Here is a 27,619-nt window from a genome sequence, read left to right as displayed (position 1 = left end):
ATCCAGATGTCCGCTCGCATGTGCCAAAGCTTCAGCAGAAGCGCGGCACCAGGAGCCTTTCCAGACGTCACCCGGAAACCCCCCCCCCCACTCCCTCCGTGCAATCCCACCTTCTGAACGTCAGCCAGGCGACGTAAAGAGGAGCGATCGCTCCGACGCCGGCGACCGGAGAGGGTCTAGGCCAGGGGTCGGCAACCTTGGCTCTTTTATGACTCGCGGACTTCAACTCCCAGAATTCCTGAGCCAGCATAGCTGGCTCAGGAATTCTGGGAGTTGAAGTCCGCGAGTCATAAAAGAGCCAAGGTTGCCGACCCCTGGTCTAGGCGGGGCATTCCCAGAGTTCCACCCTCCACCCACCGAGCGTGGGCGGGGCCGGGCCTCGCGTCAAAAGGTGGGCCGGCCTCCCGCTTGGAACTGTTCGGGGATCGGTGGTGCTGACCGAAGTCGCGGGCTTTGCTCTCCGTCCACGGCGGCTGGGGCAAGGAGGGGCCGGCATGGCGCGGCCGCCACCCCCTTCTCCTCCTCCTTCTCCCGGACCGCAGTGGTAGCAGCCAGGCTTCCCTGCCCGCCTTCCGTCGTCAGCGCCGCCGTCGTCCTCCGCTCCCGCTGGCTGGCTGGCCTCGCTTGGGTGCTAATGGCCGCGGAAGTGCCCGGCCTCCCGGGCCTCCTCGTCCTCTGCCTCTTACCGCCGCTTCTTCTGCTTCTCGGGGCGCCGGCAGCGTCAACCGGAGAACTAAGTGCCCCGGCAGCCTCGGGTGTGGAATCGCTGCTGGAGGAGTTCCGCCGCCAGCTGCAGCTTGAGAGGGATCCCTCCGGCGGCCGCAGCGATGAACCGGAGGAAGCGGCCGGTCACTGCCGAAGAGGGGATGAAGGACCAGCCGGCGGCGGCGGCGGCGGCGGCGGCGGGAGTTTCTTCTCGGTCACGTCCGACTCCATCATCCGCACCAAGGACTCCATCGCGGCGGGTGCCACCTTCCTCGGCTCTCCGAGCTCGGGGGCTGGTCCCAGGCATTGCCTGGATGCCTGCTGCGCCGATGCCCGCTGCACCGTCGCCGTCTTGCAGCAGCAGCAGCAGCAGCAGCAGTCGACCTCGGTCCGCTGTTATCTCTTCAGCTGCACCTATCGTGGCCGCGCCGTCTGTGTCTTCTCCCCTCAGCGCGGCTACAACAGCTACTTCCTGGAACCTACCAGCCACCCTCCGGCTTTGGGTAAGAAGAAGAAGAAGGCCGTCGACTTAGAGTTCGGCGGTTTCTTGAAAGGGGGCTACAATAACGACGGGTTCAGTTCAGGAAAGAAGGTGGGGGAGCGAATTGCATGTGAGCAGAAGACTCTTAAGAATAAATATCTTTAATACTGGAATATAGGAATACAGAGGTGATGTAGTATTAATTCCCTTCCCCTGCCCCCAAAATTGATTTATCATCTCTCGCCCTCTCCTTCCCTCCCTCCCTCCCTCTTTCTTTCACATCTATCTATCTATCTATCTATCTATCTATCTATCTATCTATCTATCTATCTATTATCTATCTATCTATCTATCTATCTATCTATCTATCTATCATCTATCTATCATCTATCTATCTATCTATCTATCTATCTATCTATCTATCTATCTATCATCTGTCAGCTAGCAGCTACCATCTCAGCAAACAACACTTGGCAGCTAATAGTTAAAAATGGCAGCATCATCTTCTTCACATATTTGTATAGTTGCACAGGCCATTCCATTGCTTTGCTTGGTGGGTATTCAGTTTAAAATATTCCCAGAAGGGGTATACCCTCTGCTTGATTATATCCAACAAAAGGGAGCTCACTCCCTATGGATAATTGTTTCCTCTGTGAAGTTTTGCTTCAAATGCACTCTTGTAATTATCACGGGATAATACAGAACAGGATTTTGCTTTCCTATTTGTGACATCAGGAATTTGAGGAGTGTTGTTATATCCCATCTCACACTCAATTTTGTGAAAGCTTCACATTTCCATTTCTTTAGCTTTTTCATTCAGTGATCATCCTGGCTGCCTTACTCTGGGCCTGTTTTCCTTAAATCCTTAAAGAACGGTGCTCAGAGTGTCTATTCTTACTTCAAAATTGATTTTGGACTGGCAAAAAATTGTCAGATATGAACCTAATTTTGATATATATAGACCAACTACTTCAAACTAGTCCACTTCATAACATAAACATCTTTTTGCACAGTGATAATTTGTGTTTGTTCTTAACATATCTTGTTGAGTGGGCCAACAGCTTATTAGACATGGACAGGAAAGGACAGCTAGGCTAGTGTTATTTTTCTGACTGGAAATGAATCTGTGATTATTAGGGAATGAAGAAGTTGCCTTACTCTGAGTGATTGACCCAGCATATTAGAAGTGAAATGTATTTTCCTCATTTATGTGTGAGGCCACAGTTAACCTAGTCAACTGTGTTTATTCAATAAACCATGATTCAGTTAATAATGTATTAGTCATTGTGTTACTGCAGTTCCAGAATCAATACATTGGGTTCGTTCCCTCCTTTTTTTAAATTATTCTTGCAGCTATTCTCCAAGAGCACTAGAACTGTATTTTTTATGGCCTGTCGCCTGAGATATTCAACTCAGATTTCTATTGCTGGCTAGGAATTGGGGCGTTGGACAAGCCAAATGAGCAATGATTATGTATGCCTTTGTCCTGCCCATTTTAGAGAGGCTTTCACATCCATACCAAGATCACAACTTATTTTTAAACCTATTCAAATTCACTAAAGCTACATTTACTAGCCTGGCTCAAAAATGAGCAGCATAATCATGAGCATAAAGTATTATCTCATAAAACTATTACGCACAGTGGAGCAGAAGAGCTCAGTGGGCCTCTTCACCTGAGATTCTTAACTGAGTCAATTAAAAAATCTGCCAATGTTTTCTGCTGCTGCTTTTTAGACATGTCAATTAATTGTATAGAAAATGAATATATAAATAAGTTTCATTTTTAAAAACTCAAAACTTAAGATATTTTGATGAAACATTTTTGGGAGGGGTTCAAGGTGCATGCACTTACGTTGTAAGACGTTCAAGTGATATGTGAAGCCGCGCTTGTCATTCATTATACAATTATCCCTCCAGCAGTGTGCAGCCTCCAGGCTTTCCACAACTCATTTAAAACCCAAAGAAAGACATGAGATATTTTATGTTTCATGTTCTCAGTTCAGAAGCAAAGGCAGCCTAGGAGGCTGCAGAATGACAAAGATGTATTTGGGGGGGGGGACCCAACAACAAAGGCATTATTGGCCAAATTGCAACTATAAGTAAGAAAAATCCATGTCAAAATATATTCTAAACAAAAGCTTGATCCTGAGTATCAAATGGAAAAGCAGAAGCCTTTCTCACAAGGAAAAGAAACAATTTTGTAGAATTGGAGGACTAGGTTTCAAAACCGTGACCATAAAAGTCATCAAACTGTATAGATGAATCTATGCTTCTCCGAGCAGATGGTTAAATAGAAAGCAAAATGATATCTAATTCAAAATCTCAGAATCTACTTTACATATAGGCTTTATTAACCTTAAATATAGAAGTTTTTCATCTGTGTCCAATAACCTTGTACTAAAAGTCTGGAGTAGATTGATCAAAACACTTTGTTGTTAGGACAGATTTTTCTTGATTTAAAAATCTACAATAAAACAGTACAAGTGAGTCAGGCAAAGACAATAATCCTAACTTTGACTGATGTATACTCATTGTTTTCACTAAGATTCTTTATTTTAAGTAGACACTGATGAGCCTCCTCTTAGCAAGGCGGGAGAAGATATTATTCTTCAGCTACCTGTTGACTGGGTTATTCTGGATGGCAGAGAAAGTGTGGATGACCATGGAATCACACGATATGAATGGACATTACTTCAAGGTGCATCATCAGTTGATATGCAGGTACATTGTGTTTTTCAATACAAGGTATATTATTTGCTGCACCTTTTGTGGGATTTTAGAAACGACAAAGTTAAATATTCACTATTCTGTCAGAATAAAGCGAAGTAAAGGAATATTAGAGACAGTCACTTGTTTTGTTCAGTTTTTTTTCCCTGAAGCATGCATGTGTGAAATTGGGTCTACAGATGAATGCGTGCACATGCCCTGGTGCACATAGACAGAGAACAATTGGATTCAGATTTAGTGATGTTCAGACTAAATATATTGAAATCATTGGAACTACCATAGTCATATCCAACTAAGTTCCTTTTTAAAATAGGTCTCAGACTTAGTTCATGCATCTTCATTAAGCTATGGTTTATGTAATCACAATTTACTGAAAAAATCACAGTTGGTTTCACACAAGTTAAGCCATAAAACATGATTTATAAACCACAACGACAAAGAACAAACAAAATTCAAGTCCACCCTCAATCATGAAAATCCACTGAGTGACTGTGGTCTAGTCTTTTGAGCAGATTATATTGACATGTTGTTTTATTGTAACTAATCTTTCTGGGCGGGAAATATTCTTTTCAGATAAGACATGATAATTTAAGTTAGAGAATCCCCAGAAATTTTCCTTTCCTTTCCTTTCCTTTCCTTTCCTTTCCTTTCCTTTCCTTTCCTTTCCTTTCCTTTCCTTTCCTTTCCTTTCCAGGAAGAGAGGCTTGCAAAAGAAGGTGTTTTTATGTTGGATAGGATACCAAGATCCCATGCAGAGGTAAGGGGAAGAGGTAGAAGATACAAAATGCACAGGGAAGAAAATTGTGCCTGATAGTGCTTTGCCTCTAGTAGTTGCTCATGTCTCTTTCACTTTCTCTTTGTATCCTGGAAGATTGCCTTTTGAATGGGGAGAAAGGACTGAGTTGGATAGGGCTGCAGTTTTACATGCATAAAAGGGAAAAAATTGATGCTAAGTTGATCTCTGTCACTCATTACAATTGGGAAGACATTCCTTACTTGATTCAAGGGATTACTTCAACATTTTAAGCACAGGACCACAGAATTTGAGAATCCAAGTTTAAACAAAGATTCATCTGAGAAATCTAAGAGCAAAATAACTGCATCTATTATCATTACAAAATATTGTTTGCAGGAATCGATTTAGACAGCACAAAGTATTTATAGGAACACTTCCAAAAAATTGTAGTTATTGAATTCAGGATTTGCCCTATTGTCATCATATAGATGCAGTCGAAGGGGTACTACTACAGTAGTTATTACTTTATTATGCAGTTATTTATTATGTACTGCAGTCATATTTTGCTTAATCAGAGTTTATCTTCAATGGGGTTGTAATATTGTTGCAATTCACTGAAATATTATTTCTATTATTGCATCTTTAAATTAGTTATTTGGTGACAAAATAAATTCCAAAATTAATATTAAAAGGATATGCCTATCCTATATCTTAAACTATTTGGCTGTTTTATTGATGTATCTTGCAAATTAAATTGCTATCTGAAAAAAAAATCATATGGCAAACCCCAAACATAAATAAGAATATTTCACTTTAAATTTAGCAGTTCCCCCTCCCAAAACTGAATGACCTTCAGTCTGCTTAAGTTTCATAAAAAGTTTTAGACCTGCTGAATAAAAACGTACATTAACTGAAGCAAAGAATGACTGCAAATTGACCTTGATCGTGAACATCCATTTTATTTCCCCTCTTAAAAGAGAGACTATAAAGTAAAAGAGTATGGAAAAAGTAACCCCATTATAATTGGTGTCTGGAATTAAAAAAAAATCGACAAGGAAAACTTAAATAGTAAAAATTATGAGCAACCTTCTACATGACAAAAGGGTCAGATTATTTGAGGGACCACCTTACCCCCAATCACAGCTGCCTGCCCCATCAGATATGGCACAAAAGATATGTTGTGTTTTCTGCATACAAAGGAAAATGGTCTTAGCAGCTTCAGTCATCATGGCCACCCCTAATGCAGAAAGTGGTTGCCTCCTAGGAGCCAACACATAAAGCCTGATTACAGTTATTGTTAACTTAATTGCGGTCAGTTACTGATTATATTTGCTCACAGTAATGTTGATGTTAATGAGTTAATTTTCTATTCTTCAGCTTACAATGGTGACTAGAACTCTTATGTTTGAACAAGATAAAATACAGACGCTTTGTTCAAGTCACCTGAATTCTGAGTAAGCAGTGGAGTAAGGAGAAATTAAACACATCACAGTGCCTTTTGGAAAGACCTGCAGCATTTAGGTCAGGGACAGCTGGCTAGAATAAGGACAACCTGTAATGTTTGCCTGGTGCTAAGGCAAATGCCATTTTTTGGGGGGGGAAGTTCATTTACTTATTTATGTGATGTATATAGCTGCCCTCTCAGCAGATGATTTGGAGTAGCATATATCACCAATAAACAAATCACAACTGAGTGCATATAAAAGCAACACAATGAACAAATAATCAGAAACCCAACAGGACATAAAATGCTTGGAAAAGGTTCAACCAATGGGAGCATACCTGATTCAGTACCTGGGGATAGAGCCAATAATGCTTTTTGAAAGGCAGGCAGGGTCAGGCCAACCAAATCTCATGGGGAGGCTGTTCCGAAGGGCAACTAAGAAAGCACAGCCTCTAGAAATATGCTATGCTATGCTGACTCAGGAATTCTGGGAGTTGAAGTCCATGAGTCATAAAAGAGCTGAGGTTGCCTACCCCTGATCTAGATTCTGCCAGATAACCCTGGCTAAGTGACAGGCATGCCAAGACTGTAAGATCTTACTGGATAGACTGAATTAATCAGAGATAACAGCTGCACAAATAACATGGCCCTGCACCAATGAAGAGCTTTATACGTGAGAATCAACATCTTAATTTCCATCCAAAGCACACTGATAACCACAAAGTGAGCTACACTCACATCAAGTGGGCATACTGAGATACCCCCACAACTACCTGTAATGCTGCATTCTGGTCCAGGTACAGCATGGGTGTCAAACTTGGGTGGGCGCGGCTTCAGTATGATGAAACCAGCTAGTGGGATGGCAGTTTGACACCCCTGAGCTACAGCTTCCAAGTGGTTTTCAAAGACAGCCTCACAATGCAGCACATTGCTGTAATCTGAGAGGTGACCAAGGCATGATTGATTATGAACAGGGCCTCCTGGATCCAAAGTGGGCACAGGTAGTCCTCAACTTACAATCACAGTTGAGCCCAAAATTTATGTTGCTAAGTGAGAAATTTGTTCAGTAAGTTTTGCCACGTTTTACAACTTTTCTTGCCGCATTTGTAAAGTGAATCACTGCAGTTGTTAAATTAGTAACACGGTGGTTAAATGAGTCTGGTTTCCTCATTACCTTTGATTGTCAGAAGGTTGCAAGAGGTGATCACGTGACCCTGGGATACTGCGACCGTCATAAATGTGAGTCAATTGTCAAGTATCCAAAGGTAAATCATGTGACCAAGGGGATGCTGCAGGCTTCATAAGTGTGAAAAGTGATCATAAGTCAATTTTTTCAGTGCTGTTGCAACTTCAAACCGTCACTAAGAAAACAGTTGCAAATCAAGGACTACATGTATAACTGTAACTGTGCAAAGACCTTCTGAGCCATGGCTGTCATCTGCTGCTGAAAATTGACAGAACAGACCAGGGTTTCTCAATCTTGGCAACTTAAAAGATATGTAAAGCACAACTCTAAGCTGGCTGAGGAATTCTGGGAACTGAAGTCCACATGTCTTGAAAATTGCTAAGGTTGAAAAATGTTGCAGTAGATACATCCCCTGTAGAAGAAACAATATTGTTTTGGGATTTTGTCATAACAGGAAGAAAATAATGCATTTCTATCTGTGATCATCTTTTCAGTAGGGCTTGTTTTTCCTACATTAAGCCTGCGAAGACTTCCCTGTCCTTTCTCTTCCAGTAGCTATAATAAGAGTGCTCCTCCCCACATGCAACCCAATGAGATGCTAAGATTTCAAGGCTTCAGTTTTATGCGCACCTATTCAACATAAGACTGGACAGCCATTTGTCTGAAATGGTATAGGGCAGGAGTAGGCAACCTTGGCTCTTTTATGGATGGCTCAGGAATACTGGGAGTTGAAGTCCACGAGTCATAAAAGAGCCAAGGTTGCCTACTCCTACCCCTGGTATAAGGTTTCCTGCCTGAGCAGGAGGTTGGACTGGATGACCTCCAAGGTCCCTTCCAACTTTGTTGTTGTTGTTGTTGTTTAATTAACATAGTGGAAGTTACAACCAATGACAAGGAAAGATGGATGTGGGGATCTTGTCAGAATCCATTTATATCACATTTCATAAATGTATGGTTAGAATATTGTGCTTATTCTCGGGATTCTGCCATCTCTCCGAGGGGTGGTGGAGAGGATGGTTATTCAGATTGCAGTAGGCTGTCTTCAAAGACCAGGAAAGCTTTTGATCTGGGGGGGAACAGGGGAAGAGAGAGAGATCTAGGTTGCATCTCCATTTGGAACTGAAAGGAAGAAAGCAATAACAATAAACACAAGGAGATTTCCCTTTCCCACGAAAGGGCCTGACACCTAAGTAAATGATGTGAGCCTGACCAAATGGATTTGAAGGGGTGGGGGGTTGAACCGGGAATGCTTTATATAGTATTGAAATGTAACTGAATGTCAGATCCCGTCTTGTATTGCCACAACCGATCTCATCCTAGTAAACTTTTCCTTTTGGACAAACTTGGATCCAAGAGTTCTTATTTCCTAAGATGGGGATGGGGATGGGTCCTGACAGATCTATAGAATGAGAAGATCAGTTTAGTCGAATCATAAGCAGATTGCAACCATAAAGCTTATAACGTTAGCCAAATTGAATCCCCAGATCTACAGTAAAAAAAATTCTGGAACCAACAGGATAGAATCTATGATGCCAGTGATAAAAGAAATGGATTCTCTGTACAAAATAGTTGTGTTTGCCTGAGGGGCTTGAAAGGACAACCTCCTTCTCTCTGCTACTTGGGAAAGCTGCTTGATTCACTGAGATGTAAAATATGAATTTCCCCTTTGTATTTTAAGATCAGCAGAGAGCGGGAGAATTTCAAACACTTTACTCTTTTATGACAGCACGGCACTGAAATGTTTACTTTCCCAATCTGCAGTTTTGCTACAGCCATTCTGAAATCTAAGGGAGCATTGATCCAATGTGGTGCAGAGTGAGAGACTTACAAATTATCACTGTTCCTGTTTCCAGTATCCGTTTTCCCAATAAACCCTAGACGCGTTTGGACTTGCTTTACCTGTGCTTAGACAACCTAGTAGGGGTAGAAAGCATGATATAGTATTAACAAGTTTAAAATTACACCCTCCCATGTATATGATAGTGTCTGTGTGTGTGTGTGTGTGTGTGTGTGTGTGTGTGTGTGTGCGCATGCGCGCGCATCTCAATCCTCACATGATTTTATGAGAGATGTACCCTTGGTAGCTGTAGTATGAAGAATGGGATTCCATCGTACCCTATTTTCTTTTGCTCAGGTACCTCAGCCAGGAACACTGAAGCTCTCTCACATGCAAGAAGGAAAATACACACTGCAGTTGACTGTGACTGACACAGCTGGCCAAAGGAGTTCGGATAACGTCTCAGTGACTCTACTTCCACTGATTCATTCTGAGTTAGGTGAGAAAACTGCTGAAACCACTGTTTTCTTGTGTTGATGACTGAGAGCGAGATTGTGTATGTCTGTAATTAAAATGGCTCCCGACCTTCGCTCCTTCCGACGCGACCTAAAAACATATCTGTTTGAGCAATCCGGTCTGGTCTGACGGGTCCTGTTGTAATTATTGTTTTAAGGTAACTATCTTCTGCATTTGGGCAAAATTAGGGTTTAATTTGTTTTCAATATCTGTATTTGTGCATTCTGATATTTATGTCACTGTTCACCGCCCTGAGTCCTTAGGGAGAAGGGCGGTATACAAATCAAATAAATAAATAAATAAAATCACAACGGAACCTGCTTTAAATACATTGCAAATAGGGTACAGGTCTTATTATTTAAACCACATTAAAGCAGTAATCTCCACAATGTACATCCACCCTATTTCCTTCTGCACTGGTGCTTCTTAACCTGGGCGGCTTTAAGATGTGTGGACTTCCCAGAATTTCTAATTGCCAAGGTTGAAAAACACACTGCACAAAAGCCTGTCCTCTTTTTCATTTGGCTCTCCTGGCATGCTATTTCATGCATACTAGTAAACTGTTCTATAGATGTAGTCTCTAAGACAGGGGCCCGAGGAATTCTGGGAGTTGAAGTCCACAAGTCTTAAAGTTGCTGAGTTTGAAGATCCCTGCTCTAAGATATAATTTTGCCATTATATGTGGCACCTGTTATAGTAGGATCCAAAATACTAACCTGGGAAGAGATCTTGAAATTGAGCAACACGTTTAAGCAACTTTATCTCATAAGAAAGTACTTTTCCTTCTATATACAACACCAAGAGTTGCTTCATTCCTTTCTACATAATGCACAATCACTCCAATCATCTTGTTGAATGAATCCCATATGGCATTTACCGTACTCCAATTGGCTCCGGGTGGTTTACAAACCGATGCCAATCAAAAACAGGATGACATCTGGGCATAATGTACAAACAGGAAATAAAAATAACAAATATGCGAAGCATTTGTTCCAGCACCAATTCTGTGTGCCAGGTTTGTTAGTAATTTCTACTTTTCAATCCTGTCTTAAATGAGCTCCTAGAGAACACAAGGTGGCATATCTAGTCCGCCATTTTTTCTCCCAGCCAAGCAATCCTGTGAGGTCGGTTGGGAGCCAGCAGTGGAACTGTCCAAAGTCACCTAGCGAGCAACCATGGTTGAGGGTGGACTTGAACGTGGATCTGGGTCCTCTTAGCCCAGTACCTTAGCAATTACATGTGCTGGCTCTGTAATGGTCAATAGAAATATCTTTGAAAGACAGGAGGCAGAAGAGCAGCAGCCAGGGCAATGATGAGATAAGAGACATCTCAGCCCACAGAAAGAATGGGGGTGTGGAAAGTGTCTCAGAAGAGACTCTTCCTAGTTCCCTGGAAAGGAAAGGGAAGGGAAGGGACAAGTGCTTCTAGACTTGCAAGATTCTGACATTGTACACTTTACAAGAAAGGCAGAGTTAGTTTCTTCTCTGGATTACCTTGAAAGGCTGACAGGCTCTCGCTACCTACTTCTGAATCCCTCCAAATATAACCAGTTCCAGTAGGAACCATCTCATTTCTTGAGTCACAACCAATGGTCAGATTTAGATGTTGGGGACCAGATTCAGGAATCGTGAGTTACGAGGTGCCAAGACCAGAGGATACCACAGCCTATTTGTACTGCATATACTGCATCTCCCTTCTCCTCCCCACAGCCCTCCTGTCTCTGCCAGCCTTGATTTTCCCAGTCTTAGGAGGAAAACTCCATTGTTGCACCCTGGGCCTGGCTCATTGCTTTTACCTCCTGGGCTTGGCTCCATTTTTCCTATCTTTCCGCTGCGGGTTTTTACAATCTCTTCAGCTCAGCTGTAATTTTTCCCAACATTCTAATCACCATAGCAACCATTGCTGGAAAGTATCCTTGCTCTCCTGACCCTTCTTTCTCCTATTATTTATTTATCAGAATGATGTTCCCCACTTTTACTCAGGAGCTCAATTTAAACAATCTAAATTTTCATTTTGGGTTGCACGAGTGAGATCGAGCTATACCGTAGTGACCAAATTTGTGGAAACCTTTTGGGAAAAGTGTATTTTTAAGGTTTGATGGCTAATAACACCACTTTTGTTTTTTTGAGTAGTACCATAAAATTATATATGAATGGAAAGATAATTAAGAATGTAATGCAACAAAGTTTGTTCAATTATCTATACTGTATTCTATGAAAAGTTATAGCCAAATAACCCGGAAAAGGAAGCACAACTTGCTTAGGTTGATATCAGGTAGCTTTCCTTCATCTGATTGTAGCCAATCAGCATGAGTGTTTAGAGAGCCAATCAGGTGTCATCTTGTTTTGGCAATGAGCCAATCAGATCACAGTAGGATTCAGTTATTGATGTCGTGTATTGAAGCTGAGAGGAGGACATTTGTCATGTGATCGCTATCAAGTTGGTTGGGGTTTTTTGTATTCTTTCATTTACTGAGCTTGTAAAATGTAATAAAATTAAAGTAATGGTGCAAAGAGTTGACTGGTCACCCAGAAAGCAATGTAAAAAGCCTTGGTGGAGCAGTGGGCTAATGCCTCCTTAAGTAACACCAGCTGCCTGCAATTAGTGCAGGTTCGCATCCCACCAGGCTCAAGGTTGACTCAGCCTTCCATCCTTCCGAGGTAGGTAAAATGAGGACCCAGATTGTTGGGGGCAATTAAGCTGACTTTGTAATAATGACGCTTGGGGGGGTGTGTGAAAGCCCTAATAAGCAGGCGTATACATAGAATGAAGGCTATTGCTAAGCTTGTAAGCCGCCCTGAGTCTTCGGAGAAGGGCGGGATATAAATGGAATTAAAATAAATAAATAAATAAATAAATAAAAATAAAATAGTATTATTAAGTGAACAAGGCTACAGTTATATAGAAATTGGAAGAAAAATTAGTGGAAACTTAAAGGTGGCATTTCTACTGTACACTTTTCCTAAAAAGGTTCCACAATTTTGGCCACTACTGTACTAAAAATTCAAGAGAATCACCAAAAGGTCCTTCTAGGATCCCAGTTGCTGACAGATATTCTAGGGTTTCCCCTGATGCTTATAAAGAGAATTACAAGCTTGACCTTCTGACAAAGGATCTCTCAACAGACATACAGGTAGTCCTTGACTTACAACAGTTCATTTAGTGACCGTTCAAGGTTACAACAGCACTAAAAAAAGTGAGTTATGACCGCTTTTCACACTTTTCATGCTTTTCACATTGTGGCATTTCCATAGTCACGTGACCAAGATTCAGATGTTTGGCAACTGACTCATATATATAACTGTGGCAGTGTCCTGGGGTCATTTGATCACCTTTTGTGACCTTCTGACAAGTAAAGTCAATGAGGAAGCCAGATTCACTTCATTGTGTTACTAACTTAACAACTATAGTGACTCACATAACAACTGTGGCAAGATAGGTTGCGAAATGGGACAAAACTCACTTAAGGGTCTCAATGTTGGGCTTAATTATGGTTGTAAGTTGAGGACTACTGCCCCATTTATGAAGCATTCAAAGGGACTAATCAAAGGCCAAGAAAGGAGCAAATGAATTGTGGGCTTGTACTAATTTAATTCCATTTTATTCTCTTTTTGTACTGTTTTAACTGCCCTGTGAACCGCCCTGAGTCCTTCGGGAATAGGGCGGTATATAAATTCAACTAATAAATAAATAAATAAATAAATAAATAAATAAATAAATAAATAAATAAATAAATAAATGTTACTGAGCACTTCCTCCCTTATTAACATACCAGCACCCAGGGAAGGAGGAACCAACATCTAAGCATCACAATAAGCAGCAATGAAAGAAGAAACTATACCACTAATCACCACATCCTGCCCAAATCCGACAAGGCTGGTCGTCCAGACAATTATATCTAAACAGAGAACAAAGGTCACTCTGAACAACCTGCTACTTAGTAAGCTAGAAAAAGGTGGGATGGACAACAACAATACCAGATGGATTTGTAGCTGACTGACAAACCGTACTCAGTGAGTAGTCCTCAATGGCACTACATCCACATGGAGAGAAATAAGCAGTGGGGTACCACAAGGCTCCGTCTTAGGCCCAGTACTCTTCAATATCTTCATCAATGACTTAGATGAGGGAATAGAAGGGGAACTCATCAGATTTACAGATGACACCAAACTGGCATGAGTGGCCAACATCCCAGAAGACAAGCTCAGGATCCAAAAAGATCTCAACAGACTTGAACTAAGGGCCCTATCCAACAAAATGAATTTTAATGTGGAGAAAAGCAAAGTTTTACATTTAAGCAGGAAAAATCAAAGGTACAAGTACAGATTAGGTGAGACCTGGCTTAAAAACAGTAACTGTGAGAGGGACCTTGGAGTCCTAGTGGATGATCACTTGATTATGAGCCAGCAGTGTGCAGCAGCAACCAAAAAGCTAATACAATTCTGGGTTATATAAACAGAGGCATAGAATCAAGTTCATGTGAAATGTTAGTACCGCTTTATAAAACCCTAGTAAGATCACACCTGGAATATTGCAACCAATTTTGGTCACCATACTACAAAAAAGATGTTGAGATCTTGGAGAAAGTTCAGAGAAGAGCAACTAAGATGATCAAAGGCCTGGAGACTAAAACATATGAAGAATGGCTGCAGGACTTGGGTTTGGCTAGTCTAAAGAAAAGAAGAAACAGGGGTGACATGATAGCAGTATTCTAGTATTTGAGGGGCTGCCACCAAGAAGAGGGCATCAAACTATTCTCCAAAGCACTACAGGGCAGGACAATAAACAATGGTTGAAAACTGACCAAAGAGAGAAGCAATCTGGAATTAAGGAGAAACTTCCTAATAGTGAGGACAATTAACCAGTGGAACAGCTTGCCTTCAGAAATCGTGGGCGCTCCATCACTGGAGGTTTTTAAGAAGAGATAAGACAGTCACTTGTCTGAAATGATATCAGTTCTCCTGCTTGAGCAGGGGGCTGGACTAGAAGACCTCCAAGGTCCCTTCCAGCTCTATTCTATTATATTCTATTCTAACAGTTGCACAAAGCAAACCAAGCTCAGAGAACATCAAGAATCCCAAAATTCAGCCCCGAGCTACCAGTACATATGGACCTACCCCTTATTTAGCAACTGAATCTCATTCCGATTACCAGGAAAAGTATTAAGCAAAATGAAATGATTGTTAAGTGAACACATGAGGTGGGGAGGAGGGAGGGAGGGGAGAGAGAGAGAATGCAAAATCATTGGTTGCTGCCATCTCATTCAGATAGTTCTCTTACACAGCTACATCATCATTATTCTCATTTTAGCATGTATTGTTATTAGATGCCCAAAATTTGGTCATAAAGATGCATATTGGTTGGAAAATTATTTTTATTACCATTTGTTATCATTATATTTGCCAATGGTTATTAGCTGAGGTAATTGCTAAATGAGTGGATGTAATCTCCATTGTTAATATTTATAATTTCTCCAGACTTTACAAAATCCCCTTGTGAAATAGATGTATATGTACAGCACACACACACACACACACACATACACATATGACAACCACACGTATATAATGTTGAGGAAAATTGGAAGAAGTGGGAGGGCTTCATATACTACCTTCAGCTTTCAAGCAACAGGCAGAATATAAATCCAGTAAATAAATGTAAGGCAATAAAGGTCATATAAAATGCAACAATTATGAGCAATCAACTCACAGCAGCAGCTTTCAGCTCAGCAAGTAGAATGCAGATTAGGTCCCATGTATGCTGAATTTGTACAGTGGGGAGAGTTTGGTTTTAAGTGGTTGGTTGCTTCTTTTTTTTCCCCCTTGTCCAGAGATAACATTTGTTGAATGGTTTTGCTTTATTCTTCTACCTGAAATAATCATAGGGCCGTTTTATGAAGGAGGGGGAATGAAAGGCTTCCACTGCTGCAATATCCATTTTATAGAGCTGCTTTTTATTATTTTGCAATTTAATTTGCTTTCTAACCTGAGAATTGACCTCTTGCAGGTTGTGTTGGGAAGTGTTCCCGTTACCAGTTCCTCTGTGATGATGGCTGCTGCATTGACATCACTTATGCCTGTGATGGAGAGATCCACTGTCCTGATGGGTCAGATGAAGCTTTTTGCCAGAAGTGTGAGTGAACGGAACCTGTCCATTTAAGCATTAAAAAAATAGCTCAATGATAATAATAATAATAGATCAATAAGTGAAAGCATCTCGTTTTGAAATCCTGCATTTGAGTCTTAGGGTGAGGAAAACATCAATAGCAATAGCACTTAAATTTATATACCGCTTCACAGTGCTTTGCAGCCTTCTGCAAGCGGTTTAGAGAGTCAGCATATTGCCCTCAACAATCTGAGTCCACATTTTACTGACCTCAGAAAGATAAAAGGCTGAGTCAACCATGAGCCAGTCAGAATCAAACTCCTGGCTGTGAGCAGTGAGTTAGCCTGCAATACTGCATTCTAACCACTGTGCCATCATGGCTCCTATGAAAAGGCTAAAGAACCATCATTGCTGAGATTGTGATAGAAGCATGGTTTAGATCCAGACTCAAACTGTTCTGTACCAGCCTGCTACCGGCCCTGCAGATAAGGCAGGGACAACCCCTTTTACAAGAAGGCAAGAGGCTGGAAGTAAGCCTGCCAAATTTATTAACATAAAAACATAAACAGAGCAAAGAGAGCAAACACGAACCATGAAACAGGAACTATTCAAACGGTTGCAAACCAGCCCTCCCACGCATTCCCCTTTTATACAGTTCAGGGCGTGGCTTCTCTCTGCCTCCTTCCGAGGTGCCCCATTGCCTTCCTCTGTTTACTCCTGATTGACTGCCTCCTGCGTCGGGCGTCCTTGAACAGGGCCAGCTGTGGGTCATCTTCATCCACGCTGTCAGGCTCACACAGCTGGGTCTGCGTCGTGACCAGGTGGGAGGGGCCTGGCTGAGGGCTCTCATCAGCAAGCTCTCCAACCCCCTCAGCAACCTCTCCAACACCCCCCTCCTCCTCTGAATCATCCGACCCAAATGCCGAACTCACAGGCTGACAAACACAACACAAACATTTTGTATATCTCTGAAGTTGCCAGAAGTTGCAATGTCTTCCTAGTTTTCTTCCAGGAAAAGCAAGCACACAGTCGCTCCGTTGGTGGCAGACAAACTAGCAGTACCTTTTATTGTTTGAAAAGAAAAGAAAACACACAGAAGAGACAAAAACCCGGTTAAGCCACATTTCCTTTTTTTAAATGCTACCATATTGCACACTAATATCAGTACTGATTGCTTCTAGGCCAGTGTCTCTCAACCTTAGTAGCCTGAAGATGTATTGACTTCAACTCTGGGGAATTCTGGCTGGGGAATCCTGCAAGTTAAAAAAGTCCACTCATCTTCAAGTTGCCAAAGGTTGAGAAACAGTGGTCTAGACACACTAGTGGCTTAAAAAGAATACAGTTGTCTTGGGTCTCACAAGCATAAGAGGTCTTGCCTGTCTCCCTTGCCCTTTCCTTGCCCCATGTTTTCAGCAAGGCTAATTGTGTGGTGTATAGCTACCATTCTTAGGCTGCAAGTGTCCAATTGGCCAGTAGATGGCAGCAAAGATCTGGGGTTTTGACTATCACTATGCTATCCTCTAGCAATTGGCTAGCTTGATGGAGTCCGGGCATTATGGGTCTACAAAAGAAAAACTTTGTGGCAGGTGTGTAGACTGGATTTTTGAGCAGGAAGGGGTGAAGGGATATTTGAGTGAGCGAGAAAATGAAGGTAGACCATCACAAAATGACATGTGACCTTCATTTACTCTCACCTCAGTGGTATCTGGCTGATCACTATGAGAAGCTAAACAATGAATTAAGTTGGACTTTGGCCTGATCCAACTGGGATTTCCTTGTGTTCTTGTGTTTTTTATACATATGTATACTCAGATAATTCAGGACAGAATGCAATAACTCACATAGAGACTATTCAACAAAATTCAGCTGAATTAATGAAAAAAGCCGATGAACACCTTATATTTGAAATCACCCAGACAAGTACACTAAGCAGTCAAGTACTTGAACCGGAGAAAATCAAACAATCACCCTCTCAGGGACCAAAGAAACAAATTGCCAGGTTTATACCAGGTAAGATTAACACATTTGTTTGTTTGTTTGTTTGTTTGTTTGTATTGACCACCCCTATAGAAGAACTTTGGGCAGATTACACACACACACACACACACACACATATCTATCTATCTATCTATCTATCTATCTATCTATCTATCTATCTACATACATACATACTTACTTACATACATACATACATACATACATACATACATACATATATATATATATATATATATATATATATATATATATATATATATATATATGTACACTTGAAAACATAAATAAATTAAAACCAAAGATCTAAGGACATGTGGGAAGGGCAGGGGAGTTTCGGGTTGGAATGGGGGAAGGTAGGATTGACCACCTCCACCTTTATATTTTGAATACATTGTTTTTTTCTACAGTCTTATGAATTGGCAAAATGCTATTACAATCCTCAGTGTGAAGCAGTCTCTAGGCATTCATAGGATGTATGAATATGTATATTAACGTATCACAGTATTATAATGTTGTTGTCAGCTGCAAAGTCGTGTCCAACTCATCGTGATCCTACGGACAACGTTCCCCCAGGGCCAGGCCTTCCTGTCCTCTACCATCTTATGGAGTCCATTTAAGCTCACGGCTACTGCTTCAGTGACTCCATCCAGCCACCTCATTCTCTGTCGTCCCCTTCTTCTCTTGCCCTCAATCTTCCCCAGCATTAGGCTCTTCTCCAGTGAGTCCTTCCTTCTCATTAGGTGGCCAAAGTATTTGAGTTTTAGCTTCAGGATCTGGCCTTCTAAAGAGCAGTCAGGGTTGATCTCCTCTAGGACTGACTGGTTTGATCGCCTTGCAGTCCAAGGGACTCGCAGGAGTCTTCTCCAGCACCATAGTTCAAAGGCCTCAATTCTTTGGCGCTCAGCCTTTTTATGGTATTATAATAGTATATTAGTAAATAGGTTTACTTACAAGGTTAAGCTTATTTTTGCTCAAATGTAGAGTTATTCTGTATACTCATGTATAAACCTATCCACAGAATAAGCTGACCCTCCAATTTTTAACCAAAATGCCATGAAAAATGTGCCACTCGTGGATAAGCTGACCCTCAAAAATATTCAAGGTTTAATTTTCACAAATGTTCCTTGAATGACTATAGAAATCTGTTAAAGAAATGCATGCAATTAATTCAGCTACAGCTTTAGGAAAACAGGTGATTTGACGAGTAATACTCATGTATACAATCAAGGTTCGGCAGGGATGGACAGAAGATAGATCATTATGTATATACTGTATATGTACCTGAAAAACCACCAGTGAATTAATCAATGTTTTCTCTATATATTTTGCACAGACTTTGAAAAAAATATAGAGCTATAGTCAATGCTATTCTTGTAATACTGCAGCACACTTTCATGTGCTTACGAGGCTCCCTCCTACTCACTGCAACCCTTTTGTCTCCGCAAAGCTGCACCTGAGGATTATAATTGAGATTGAGCATCATTGCATGAGAGAACACGGGAAGGAATTTCTGAAAATGAGAGGCTTCATTTTATATGAGCAAAAGTGTTTTCTACTAGTAGTATACTACCTCTTGGATGGAATCAGTAGAGGTAGTCGTTGATTTACAACAGTTCATTTAGTGACCGTTCAAAGTTACAACGGTACTGAAAAAAAGTGACTTATGACTATTTTTCACACTTAATGACTGCTGCAGCATCCCTATGGTCATGTGACCAAAATTCAGAGGCTTGGCAACTGACTCATATTTAGGACGGTTGCAGTATCCCAGGGTCATGTGATCCCCTTTTGCAACCTTTTGACAAGCAGCCAAATGGGGAAACCAGATTCACTTAACCACCATTTTACTAACTTAACAACTGCAGTGATTCACTTAACAACTGTGGCAAGAAAGATCATAAAATGGGGCAAAGTTCACTGAACAATTGTCTCGTTTAACTACAGAAATGTTGGGCTCAATTGCGGTAGTAACTTGAGGACTACTTGTAATCTCCCTAGCTTGTTATATTTGAAGATAGTTTTTTTTTCTCAGTGAGGGGGGAAAAAACAGTTTAAATCAAAGCTGCAAGAGCAACAGAAGTCTTATTACATATTAGGACTAGAACAAACCAGATTCAATATATTATGGAATAGTAATGGCACATAATGCCGTGTGGCTCAAGCATAATGTTCTATCATGTATTCAAACTTCCCTTCACTCAAGGCAGAACCGTCGGGAAATGCTGTCATTAAAGTGCTTATGAACAAATTTCCATCACCTTACCCTTCCTGCTGTGCTTCCAGGGTGAGATACATGTAGCCTCAGGATGATTTGACTGGAATATACAAGGGATGAATGCCTTATGAATGCCCTTGAAGACTACTCGGAGGCTCCAACTGGTGCAGAATGCAGCCGCGCGAGTTGTGGTGGGGGTGTCCCGACACTCCCATGTAACACCTCTACTCCGCGAGCTGCATTGGCTTCCGGTTGTCCTCCGGGTAAGATTCAAGGTGCTGGTTATGACCTATAAAGCCCTAAATGGCTTGGGTCCGGACTATCTAAGGGAACACCTGCTGCCGGCATCATCTTCCCATCGTCCTGTGCGCCCCCACAGAGAGGGTCTCCTCAGGGTGCCGTCGGTCAAAGAGTGTCGACTGGTGGCCCCCAGGGGGAGGGCGTTCTCTGTGGGCGCGCCAGACCTGTGGAACCGTTTACCGGTGGAGCTCCGGATGGCTCCCGACCTTCGCTCCTTCCAACGTGACCTAAAAACATATTTATTTGAACAAGCCGGCCTGGTCTGATGGGTTTAGGGGTATTTTAATGTTATTGCATTAATTGTATTGAATTGGGCTGTAATATTTAATATTTTTTTAATTTTTGTATGTTGTATTTTATTGTATTGCCCTGTACACCGCCCTGAGTCCTTCGGGAGAAGGACGGTATAGAAATTAAATAATAATAATAATAATTATTATTATTATTATTATTATTATTATTATTATTATTATTATTATTATTATTATTATTATTATTATTATTATTTAGGGAAGCAACATCTTCAATATGAAAAACAGTGAGTGAAGTGGGTAGAAACAGCTGGAAGAGTTCCAGGTGGTGGTTTTTGTTCCATTCAGGGAGAAAAGGCAACCTACTCAGATGGGTGCATTTTGAGAACTGTGGCTAGAAAAATTCTTTTCAGGTCAACAAAAGGGGCAAGGACAAGATTCTGTATTCTGTTATAGCCTTTGTTTGAATTGCAGCAATGTATTCCAGGTATAAAACCTCACTGCTGTCTGATTTTCACACGTTAAGGATAATTACAAGGATTTAGAGTTAACCTATTTCTCTTCTTATAATTACAGAGCAATGCTTGCTCCCCCTAGCCACTGGCTCATGCAACAGACACCTCCCTCGCTGGCATTTTGATGCTTTTTCAGGCACTTGCATGCATTTCATCTATGGTGGTTGCAAAGGCAATGAAAACAACTTTCTTCAAGAATCTGACTGTCTTGCTGAATGTGTAAAAGTTCATGGTAATAATCAGTCACCTTTTGGGGTAAGGGGGTGGCACAACATAACATAGCACAACACGTTTCCTCCGTAGCCCCACTGGAATCCCAATTGTGTTTTAGCAATCCTTCTATTGAGGGAAAGAAGCCAATAATATAATTTCTTTGCAGTGCAGCTTATTTCTGCATTTTATAGTTCTGTCTATCATAAAATCCACCATAGAAATGGATAGATTTACATGGCATGTAAATATTGGAACAGCATCAAATACTGATATTTTTTTGGCACCTTATCTATGTGGACTTGGCAGTGTTTACCAATCTACTTGGCAATAAATTCACAATTATTGAATCTAGAAACCTATTCTGCACTACAGTGTCATAATATTGGTCTCTGCATGTGTCCATTTAAGAATGGATTTCCGTCATACATGAACACAGGAAAGAGACAAGCTTGTGAAATTTTCACTTTTATTCTCTTTCCCTTTCCTTTTCCCCTCCTCTTCCCTTCCCTTCTCCCTTTCTTTCCTTTTTACAAAACCTGCAATTTACATTTGTAATTTAAATTTAAACTTTAAAGCTGCTGAGAAACACTGATTTATAGGTTGAACAGTCTATAACCACTCTCTATTACTTGGCTAGCAAGTCCAACAAAATGCAAGTAGAGAACAGATGATAAATTAGTTTTTTAAAAAATGTGGAATTAGAAATTAGCCTATTTTTAATCATTCTTTTTTGCGCACTTTTCTTCCTGAAGGAACTATATTAACTATATTATCATGATCAAAAATAACTAGTGTATTTTAAAGCAGATTAAAACTAGGTGCAGTATATGGGGGTATTTGTGGGTATATGCATAATTCAGTATTTATTTTTGTAATATTTATGTAGTGTATATCGAAGGTGGTGACCCTTTGAGAGCTGAATGCAATGAAATTTCATTTTAATGTATGCCGATTAGTGTACATTCAAAGTGACAACAAAGTTATTAATTACTCTATTCTATATTTGTATTTTATCCAATTAAAATAAATAGGTTATGTTATTGATGAGTACTTTGTTGTATTGAATCCTATTGATTTTGTTAGGATTCACTTTTATTCCACATTTTTTACTAGATCAGTATAGTCTAGTGCAGGGGTAGGCAACCTCGGCTCTTTTATGACTCATGGACTTCAACTCCCAGAATTCCTGAGTCAGCAGCTGACTCAGGAATTCTGGGAGTTGAAGTCCATGAGTCATAAAAGAGCCGAGATTGCCTACCCCTGGTCTAGTGGTAAGGTGCTGGCATGGAAACTAGGAGACTGTGAATTCTAGTCCCACCATAGGCATGAAAGCCAGCTGGGTGACTTTGGGCCAAGCACTCTCTCTCGGCCCAGTTCACCTCACGGAGTTGTTGTGGGGAAAAAGAAGGGAAGAAGGAGTATGATGAATATTTGCTAGCTTGAATTACTTATAAAGTAATAAAGGTGGGTTAAAAATCTAAATAAAATTTGGGAAAGTTATTAAATAGTTGCATATTATACTGTATAGTAAATAATAAATAATATTGCTGTGCATGTTTCAAAACTGGTTCAGAATAAGGTCTTTGGGACTGTGTGAGCATAGCATATCTCTGTGATCCATTAAGGGATTCAGGTCATTTTTTCAGGCTTTTGGGGGAAAAAGACACACATGCTTTAATGAAGAATAGAGAGGTGCTGTGCTTGTGCCTTCCATGAAATCTGAACCCTTTTTCCAAATTATTCGTGTACATTACCCTGCTAAATAAGATTTATCAAATCAGTTGCTTACTAAGGGATATGGTGTGTTTCAAATAGTAAGCTAAAATAACTTGAGTATTACTTTAGACTTTCCCCCCACTTGTATGTAAGCACAGTACAAAAATGCTTTGGAAATAACTTTCATTTGTCTGGCCCATGAATGAGATAACATTATGTCATTCTTAGATGGAACTACTTCTCCAAGCTTATTGGTGAAGTTTATTGACTAAATGAAACTGTGTTGTACTCTGCTCATTTTGAAAGTGTCATTTTGAAGCTTCCCTACCAAAGGACATAATCAAGACAGATGCTCTGGGCTGGATTTCACATGTTAAATTATAATATAATCATTGCTTTAAGGCTGAATACATCAACACCTAACTCTGCCTTTTTCATGTTGGTGACATCCTAGTTTCAGATGTGAGCATCAAGTAACTTCCAATAAATAATTCATACCAAATTGAGGGATTTAGCTTAGCCCCAAACAAATCAAGTTAGCACCATGATCCACTCAACTGGGCCATTAAAACAGGACCATTTAGTTATGTTTAAATCTCACCCAGAAGAGGGTCTCAGAATGCAAATATTAAAGTCCAGAAATAAAGATGTTTCTTTACAATCTGTAAAGAATCTAGGTTTATTACACTATCTAGTGTCATAGTTCTTGAAGCACACTGAATGTCATGGTGCAATTTATCAGCTACTGAGATAAATGTTGATGATGATGCACTGTTTTGTTTTTACAGATTCTAGAATCTCAGGGAAAGACACAGATAAGAAGAATTACAATGATATTGTGGGCTTGAAGAGCACGCAGATTGAAAAGAGCCTTCCAGTCCCAGAAACAGGTAAAGATGAGGGCTTTTCACTGATTGATTCTGCGTCACCAAGACTTAGAAATATACAATAGTGAATCACCATGAAACAAAAGGCATCATCCACAGTACATGAACTATTGAAACGTTTTATTATACCATCCCATGACTATTTCCTGATAGAACAGATATACTCATCTCCCCTTAAGTCAGACATGTCAAACACAAGGCCCCGGGGGCCAGATCCGGCCCACGAAGTGGTTTCATGTGGCCTGCGAAGCCATCCTGGAAACAGTGAGGGAACGGCCCCCACTGCCTTGGCCCTGGCCCAGAGACCCTCCTTCTGCCAGAGACCCTCAGATCTGTCCCACTCCTGCCTGGGCCCCCATAGGCCCCCTTGATGTGAACGATGTAGAGCTGGCCACACCCACCCAGTAGGCCACGCCCACCCAGGCCACACCCATCGGGCCCCCTGAGGCCAACCGCAATGCTGATGCGGCCCTCAATGAAATAGAGTTTGACACCCCTGCCTTAAATGGTTCCATTTTGGAGAGTCCTTGGGAAGGTAAATTGTTTATTTTGGCTAATATGATGCTTCTGTCTTATCTATGGGCTGGCTGCTTACTTAGTACATTCTACTTCTTACTCTTTTTAGGTGCTGTACTTCCACTGGCTTTGGGGTTAGCCATCACTGCTTTGCTGCTACTCATGGTTGCTTGCCGCTTGCGGTTAGTCCGGCAGAAATTAAAGAAAGCGCGACCCACTACATCTGAGGAGTCAGATTACCTCATAAATGGAATGTATCTCTAGAGCAAGATTCAGGATACCTTTTTTTGCTATCAAGCTTTCTCACAAAAGTGTGCCTCTTGCATCTCACAATTCTCTTTTTAAAAGTGAAAACTGTTACCAAAACAAGCGACCATCTTCCCAAAATTTTCTTTTAAGGCCTATGATAGATGAGCACGTTGTTTTCCAAACTTGGCAACTTGAAAATGTGTGGATTTCAATTCCTGTAGTTTTCCACCCTGCATAGAATTCCAGGAGTTTGAAGTTGACACCTCTTCAAATTGTCAAGAGTTGAAAAACACTAATGTACAATTTTAATGGCATGTAGTAGCTTTGACCAACATTGTGTCCTCCAGGTGTTTTGATCTATAATGCCTTTCATCCTCAAGCCAACATGAAGCTCTAGTATGGAATTACTTTTAAGAATAGCCATTCTTGGCAATAATGGAGGTATGAGCTAATCTGATTTATTTGTTGCAATCCTACCAAAACAAAATCACATTACTGGTGAATAAGTGCAATGCCACTAAAGCTTAAAATTCATTTAGTGTAAAAAAAATTCTTTTAAACTTACCCTCTCTTTACACTCTATTTCTATTTTGCAAACTAGTTTTGTGTGGTGATAAAACCCAATTTAAAATGCTGGAAGCAAGTGGTTGATCATACTCCTGCAATAGCATGATGTCCTGTTGCAGTGGCCCACATCACAGCAAGTATTGATACAGCAATCACATCTAACGAAATACGTATTTTTGTAAATGCTTTGACTCATTATAGGACATTACTTTCCAACTCTTTAAGTAAAGCTTGCTTTTAATGTGGCATTATGATCTAGTCAAAGTATTTTCCCATGAAAAATTGCCCTTGGAATATATAAATGGAGGTTTGGAATTCACACGTCAGCTTCCTTTTCTACAATGGATGCAGGCACACTGTACATCTAAAAGGATCTTATTGGTTTCCACAGGCTGGTCTTAAGAGGATACAAGAAAGATTACATGATGGAAATGATGTACTGTGCATCATGTGTAACATGTTGAGATTGATAAAAATGGCATAATTTATATCATGTGTGCGATGATGTCATTACACTTGAAAAACCATTTTGACTTCAATCAGATGGCTATGAAGTAACCCACTTCTCTTTAATGAATTAGGAAATCAGGCATACAGTTCTCATTATATCGCATAACAGTTCTGACATCCACAGTACTTTTCCTGGTTCTTCTAAATGCAGCCGGGCTCTGCTCAATTGTAATCAGACAGTACTAGATCATCTATGGGAAACTGCAGTCTTGACATGCATTGGAAATATTTTGTTTGCAGATGAGCACCAATTTTAGCTTCTCTTTTATCTCTGAGGAAGGCATGACAGTTTCACCATATTACTTTAAAATTAGCTGGTCTATTTTAATCTTCCAGTGTTGGGAGATAAATATAACTTTAGGCTTATATTTCTTTCTTCCTTACAGCTTTTCAATCTTTTCTATTTTCATTTCAAAACACTTTAAGAATATCTGTAACTCTAATCTTCAGAGGACACATGCATGTGAATTAAGTATGTGTCCACAATTCTTTAAATCAGCCATATGTAGGCTCGTGGGAGGTTGCAAAGGAAACATAACCTGTTTTAAAGACTTGCAGATAAATCCTTTATTCAATGCTTTTGCTTACTCCAAAGCACCTTATTGGAATTGAACCTGAAACGCTGCACATTCCTAATTAAAAGTAGTACAATTAAGCCATCAATAAATTAAAAGTACAATTTAGCCATCATTTCAAGCAAGTTAGTAAAAAAAATTCTAGTTTATCTACTTTGTTTATATAATTTCAAATGCTGAAATAGCCAAGTCAATAATCTTTTACCTACTTGTTTTAAAACACTTCTTGTCATTGTATGTGGGTATTTACCTTTTTCACTGAAATATATAAATAGGCCAGGTCTGTATCGGCAATAGAATCTCACATTGCTAAGGGCGCATAGCAGACAACAGAGGAAAGGTGCTCTATTTGAAAAGGTTCCTTTAAATACTAAATTCCTAAAGCCTAAGATTTAGTTAAGGAGCTGAAACTGTTCCGTATTCTGTAGTTATTCAATTGTAGGGAGTATTGCTTCCATCAATAAAAATAGTAATATGCCTGAAGTTTGTAATACTGATGATGTTAAAACCTCAGGACTCTTTTAACTATCACAGAGAAGTAGCTCAGATAATAAATTTAGCAACTTCTTGCAGTTTCAAATAGTAAACTTTTCACAAAGCTTTAAGTCCTGGTTATTGGGCCCTTACTGTAGCAAAATTGTAAAGTTTTGTCAGTTAAAAAAGTTCATCCAGTTGTCTAAAGGACTAAAAGTATGCCTTGCCTTAAGTATATAGTGCAAAGTATTTATTCTGTGTATCAGTTATTGTAAGCTATCTTTCCTCTTCACCAAACATATAAATATGTTAATATCTGAAGGACCTGGTACAAATCAGTTCAGGAAAGACATTCAAGAAATTGGTATGTCTTATTTTAATGAACACATTACAGATGCTGAGCTGAGAAACAGTAAGAAATAAAAGTTTTAGTCATAATATCTTCCATGATATCTAGCTTCAACTTGTTGAGAACTTTATTAATTTTGAGCATTTAATAAAGAGACTGATTTTGTCGTTTTGAAAAGTCAGCCGATTCAGCTGGACTTGGAGATAAAGACAACATTAAATGTGATAACTGCTTCCTAAATTAATCTGTTTTTAACTTTTGTATTTTTTGTTTTAACCACCCTGTAAACCGCCCTGAGTCCTTCGGGAAAGGGCGGTATATAAATATAATAAATAATTTCAGATTCAAAGGGACAAAACATTTTAAAAACATTTTAAGTGTGCACAGGCCTGAACACAGCACTTGTTGACAACACATTAAACTAAATGTCTTTTTCCAGGATTGCAGTCATGAAAGGCAATTGTACAATTGCAGGAAAAGTCACAGCTGCTTTAAAAAATTGCCAAGAGGTATTACATAAATAAGGGACGTGGTGGCTCAGTGGGTTGGGACGCTGAGCTTGTCGATCAGAAGGTCGGCAGTTTGGCAGGTCAAATCCCAAGTGCCA

At 40.3% G+C, this 27,619-nt stretch overlaps 1 protein-coding gene across 2 annotated transcripts; it reads left to right on the top strand.

Annotated features, from left to right (window-relative positions):
* The first annotated feature begins 410 nt into the window (after window positions 1-410).
* LRP11 (LDL receptor related protein 11) lies at window positions 411-27,520 on the top strand. 2 transcript variants are annotated; one of them, XM_083358524.1, is made up of 8 exons: window positions 411-1,208; window positions 3,750-3,907; window positions 9,414-9,555; window positions 15,579-15,704; window positions 17,490-17,687; window positions 21,018-21,188; window positions 23,674-23,775; window positions 24,398-27,520. In XM_083358524.1, the coding sequence occupies exons 1-8, from the start codon at window positions 635-637 to the stop codon at window positions 24,550-24,552; spliced, it is 1,626 nt and encodes a 541-aa protein (XP_083214650.1). In that variant the 5' UTR covers window positions 411-634; the 3' UTR covers window positions 24,553-27,520. The 2 variants fall into 2 exon arrangements, with proteins under 2 accessions (XP_083214650.1, XP_083214651.1); XM_083358525.1 differs by lacking the exon at window positions 21,018-21,188.
* The last annotated feature ends 99 nt before the right edge of the window (window positions 27,521-27,619 follow it).

The sequence above is a fragment of the Vipera ursinii genome (assembly GCF_947247035.1).
Source record: "Vipera ursinii genome assembly, chromosome: 1".
Classification (NCBI taxonomy): domain Eukaryota; kingdom Metazoa; phylum Chordata; class Lepidosauria; order Squamata; family Viperidae; genus Vipera; species Vipera ursinii.
Note: the sequence above shows the minus strand (reverse complement) of the source record. Positions and strands in the feature narration are given on the sequence as shown.

Bases quoted from the DNA above. Each gene is read 5' to 3' on its own strand.
- LRP11 (XM_083358524.1), top strand. From the start codon at position 635: ATGGCCGCGGAAGTGCCCGGCCTCCCGGGCCTCCTCGTCCTCTGCCTC. The intron at 1,209-3,749 runs GTAAGAAGAAGA...TATTTTAAGTAG, and splicing joins CAGCCACCCTCCGGCTTTGG to ACACTGATGAGCCTCCTCTT. The intron at 17,688-21,017 runs GTAAGATTAACA...TTATAATTACAG, and splicing joins AATTGCCAGGTTTATACCAG to AGCAATGCTTGCTCCCCCTA.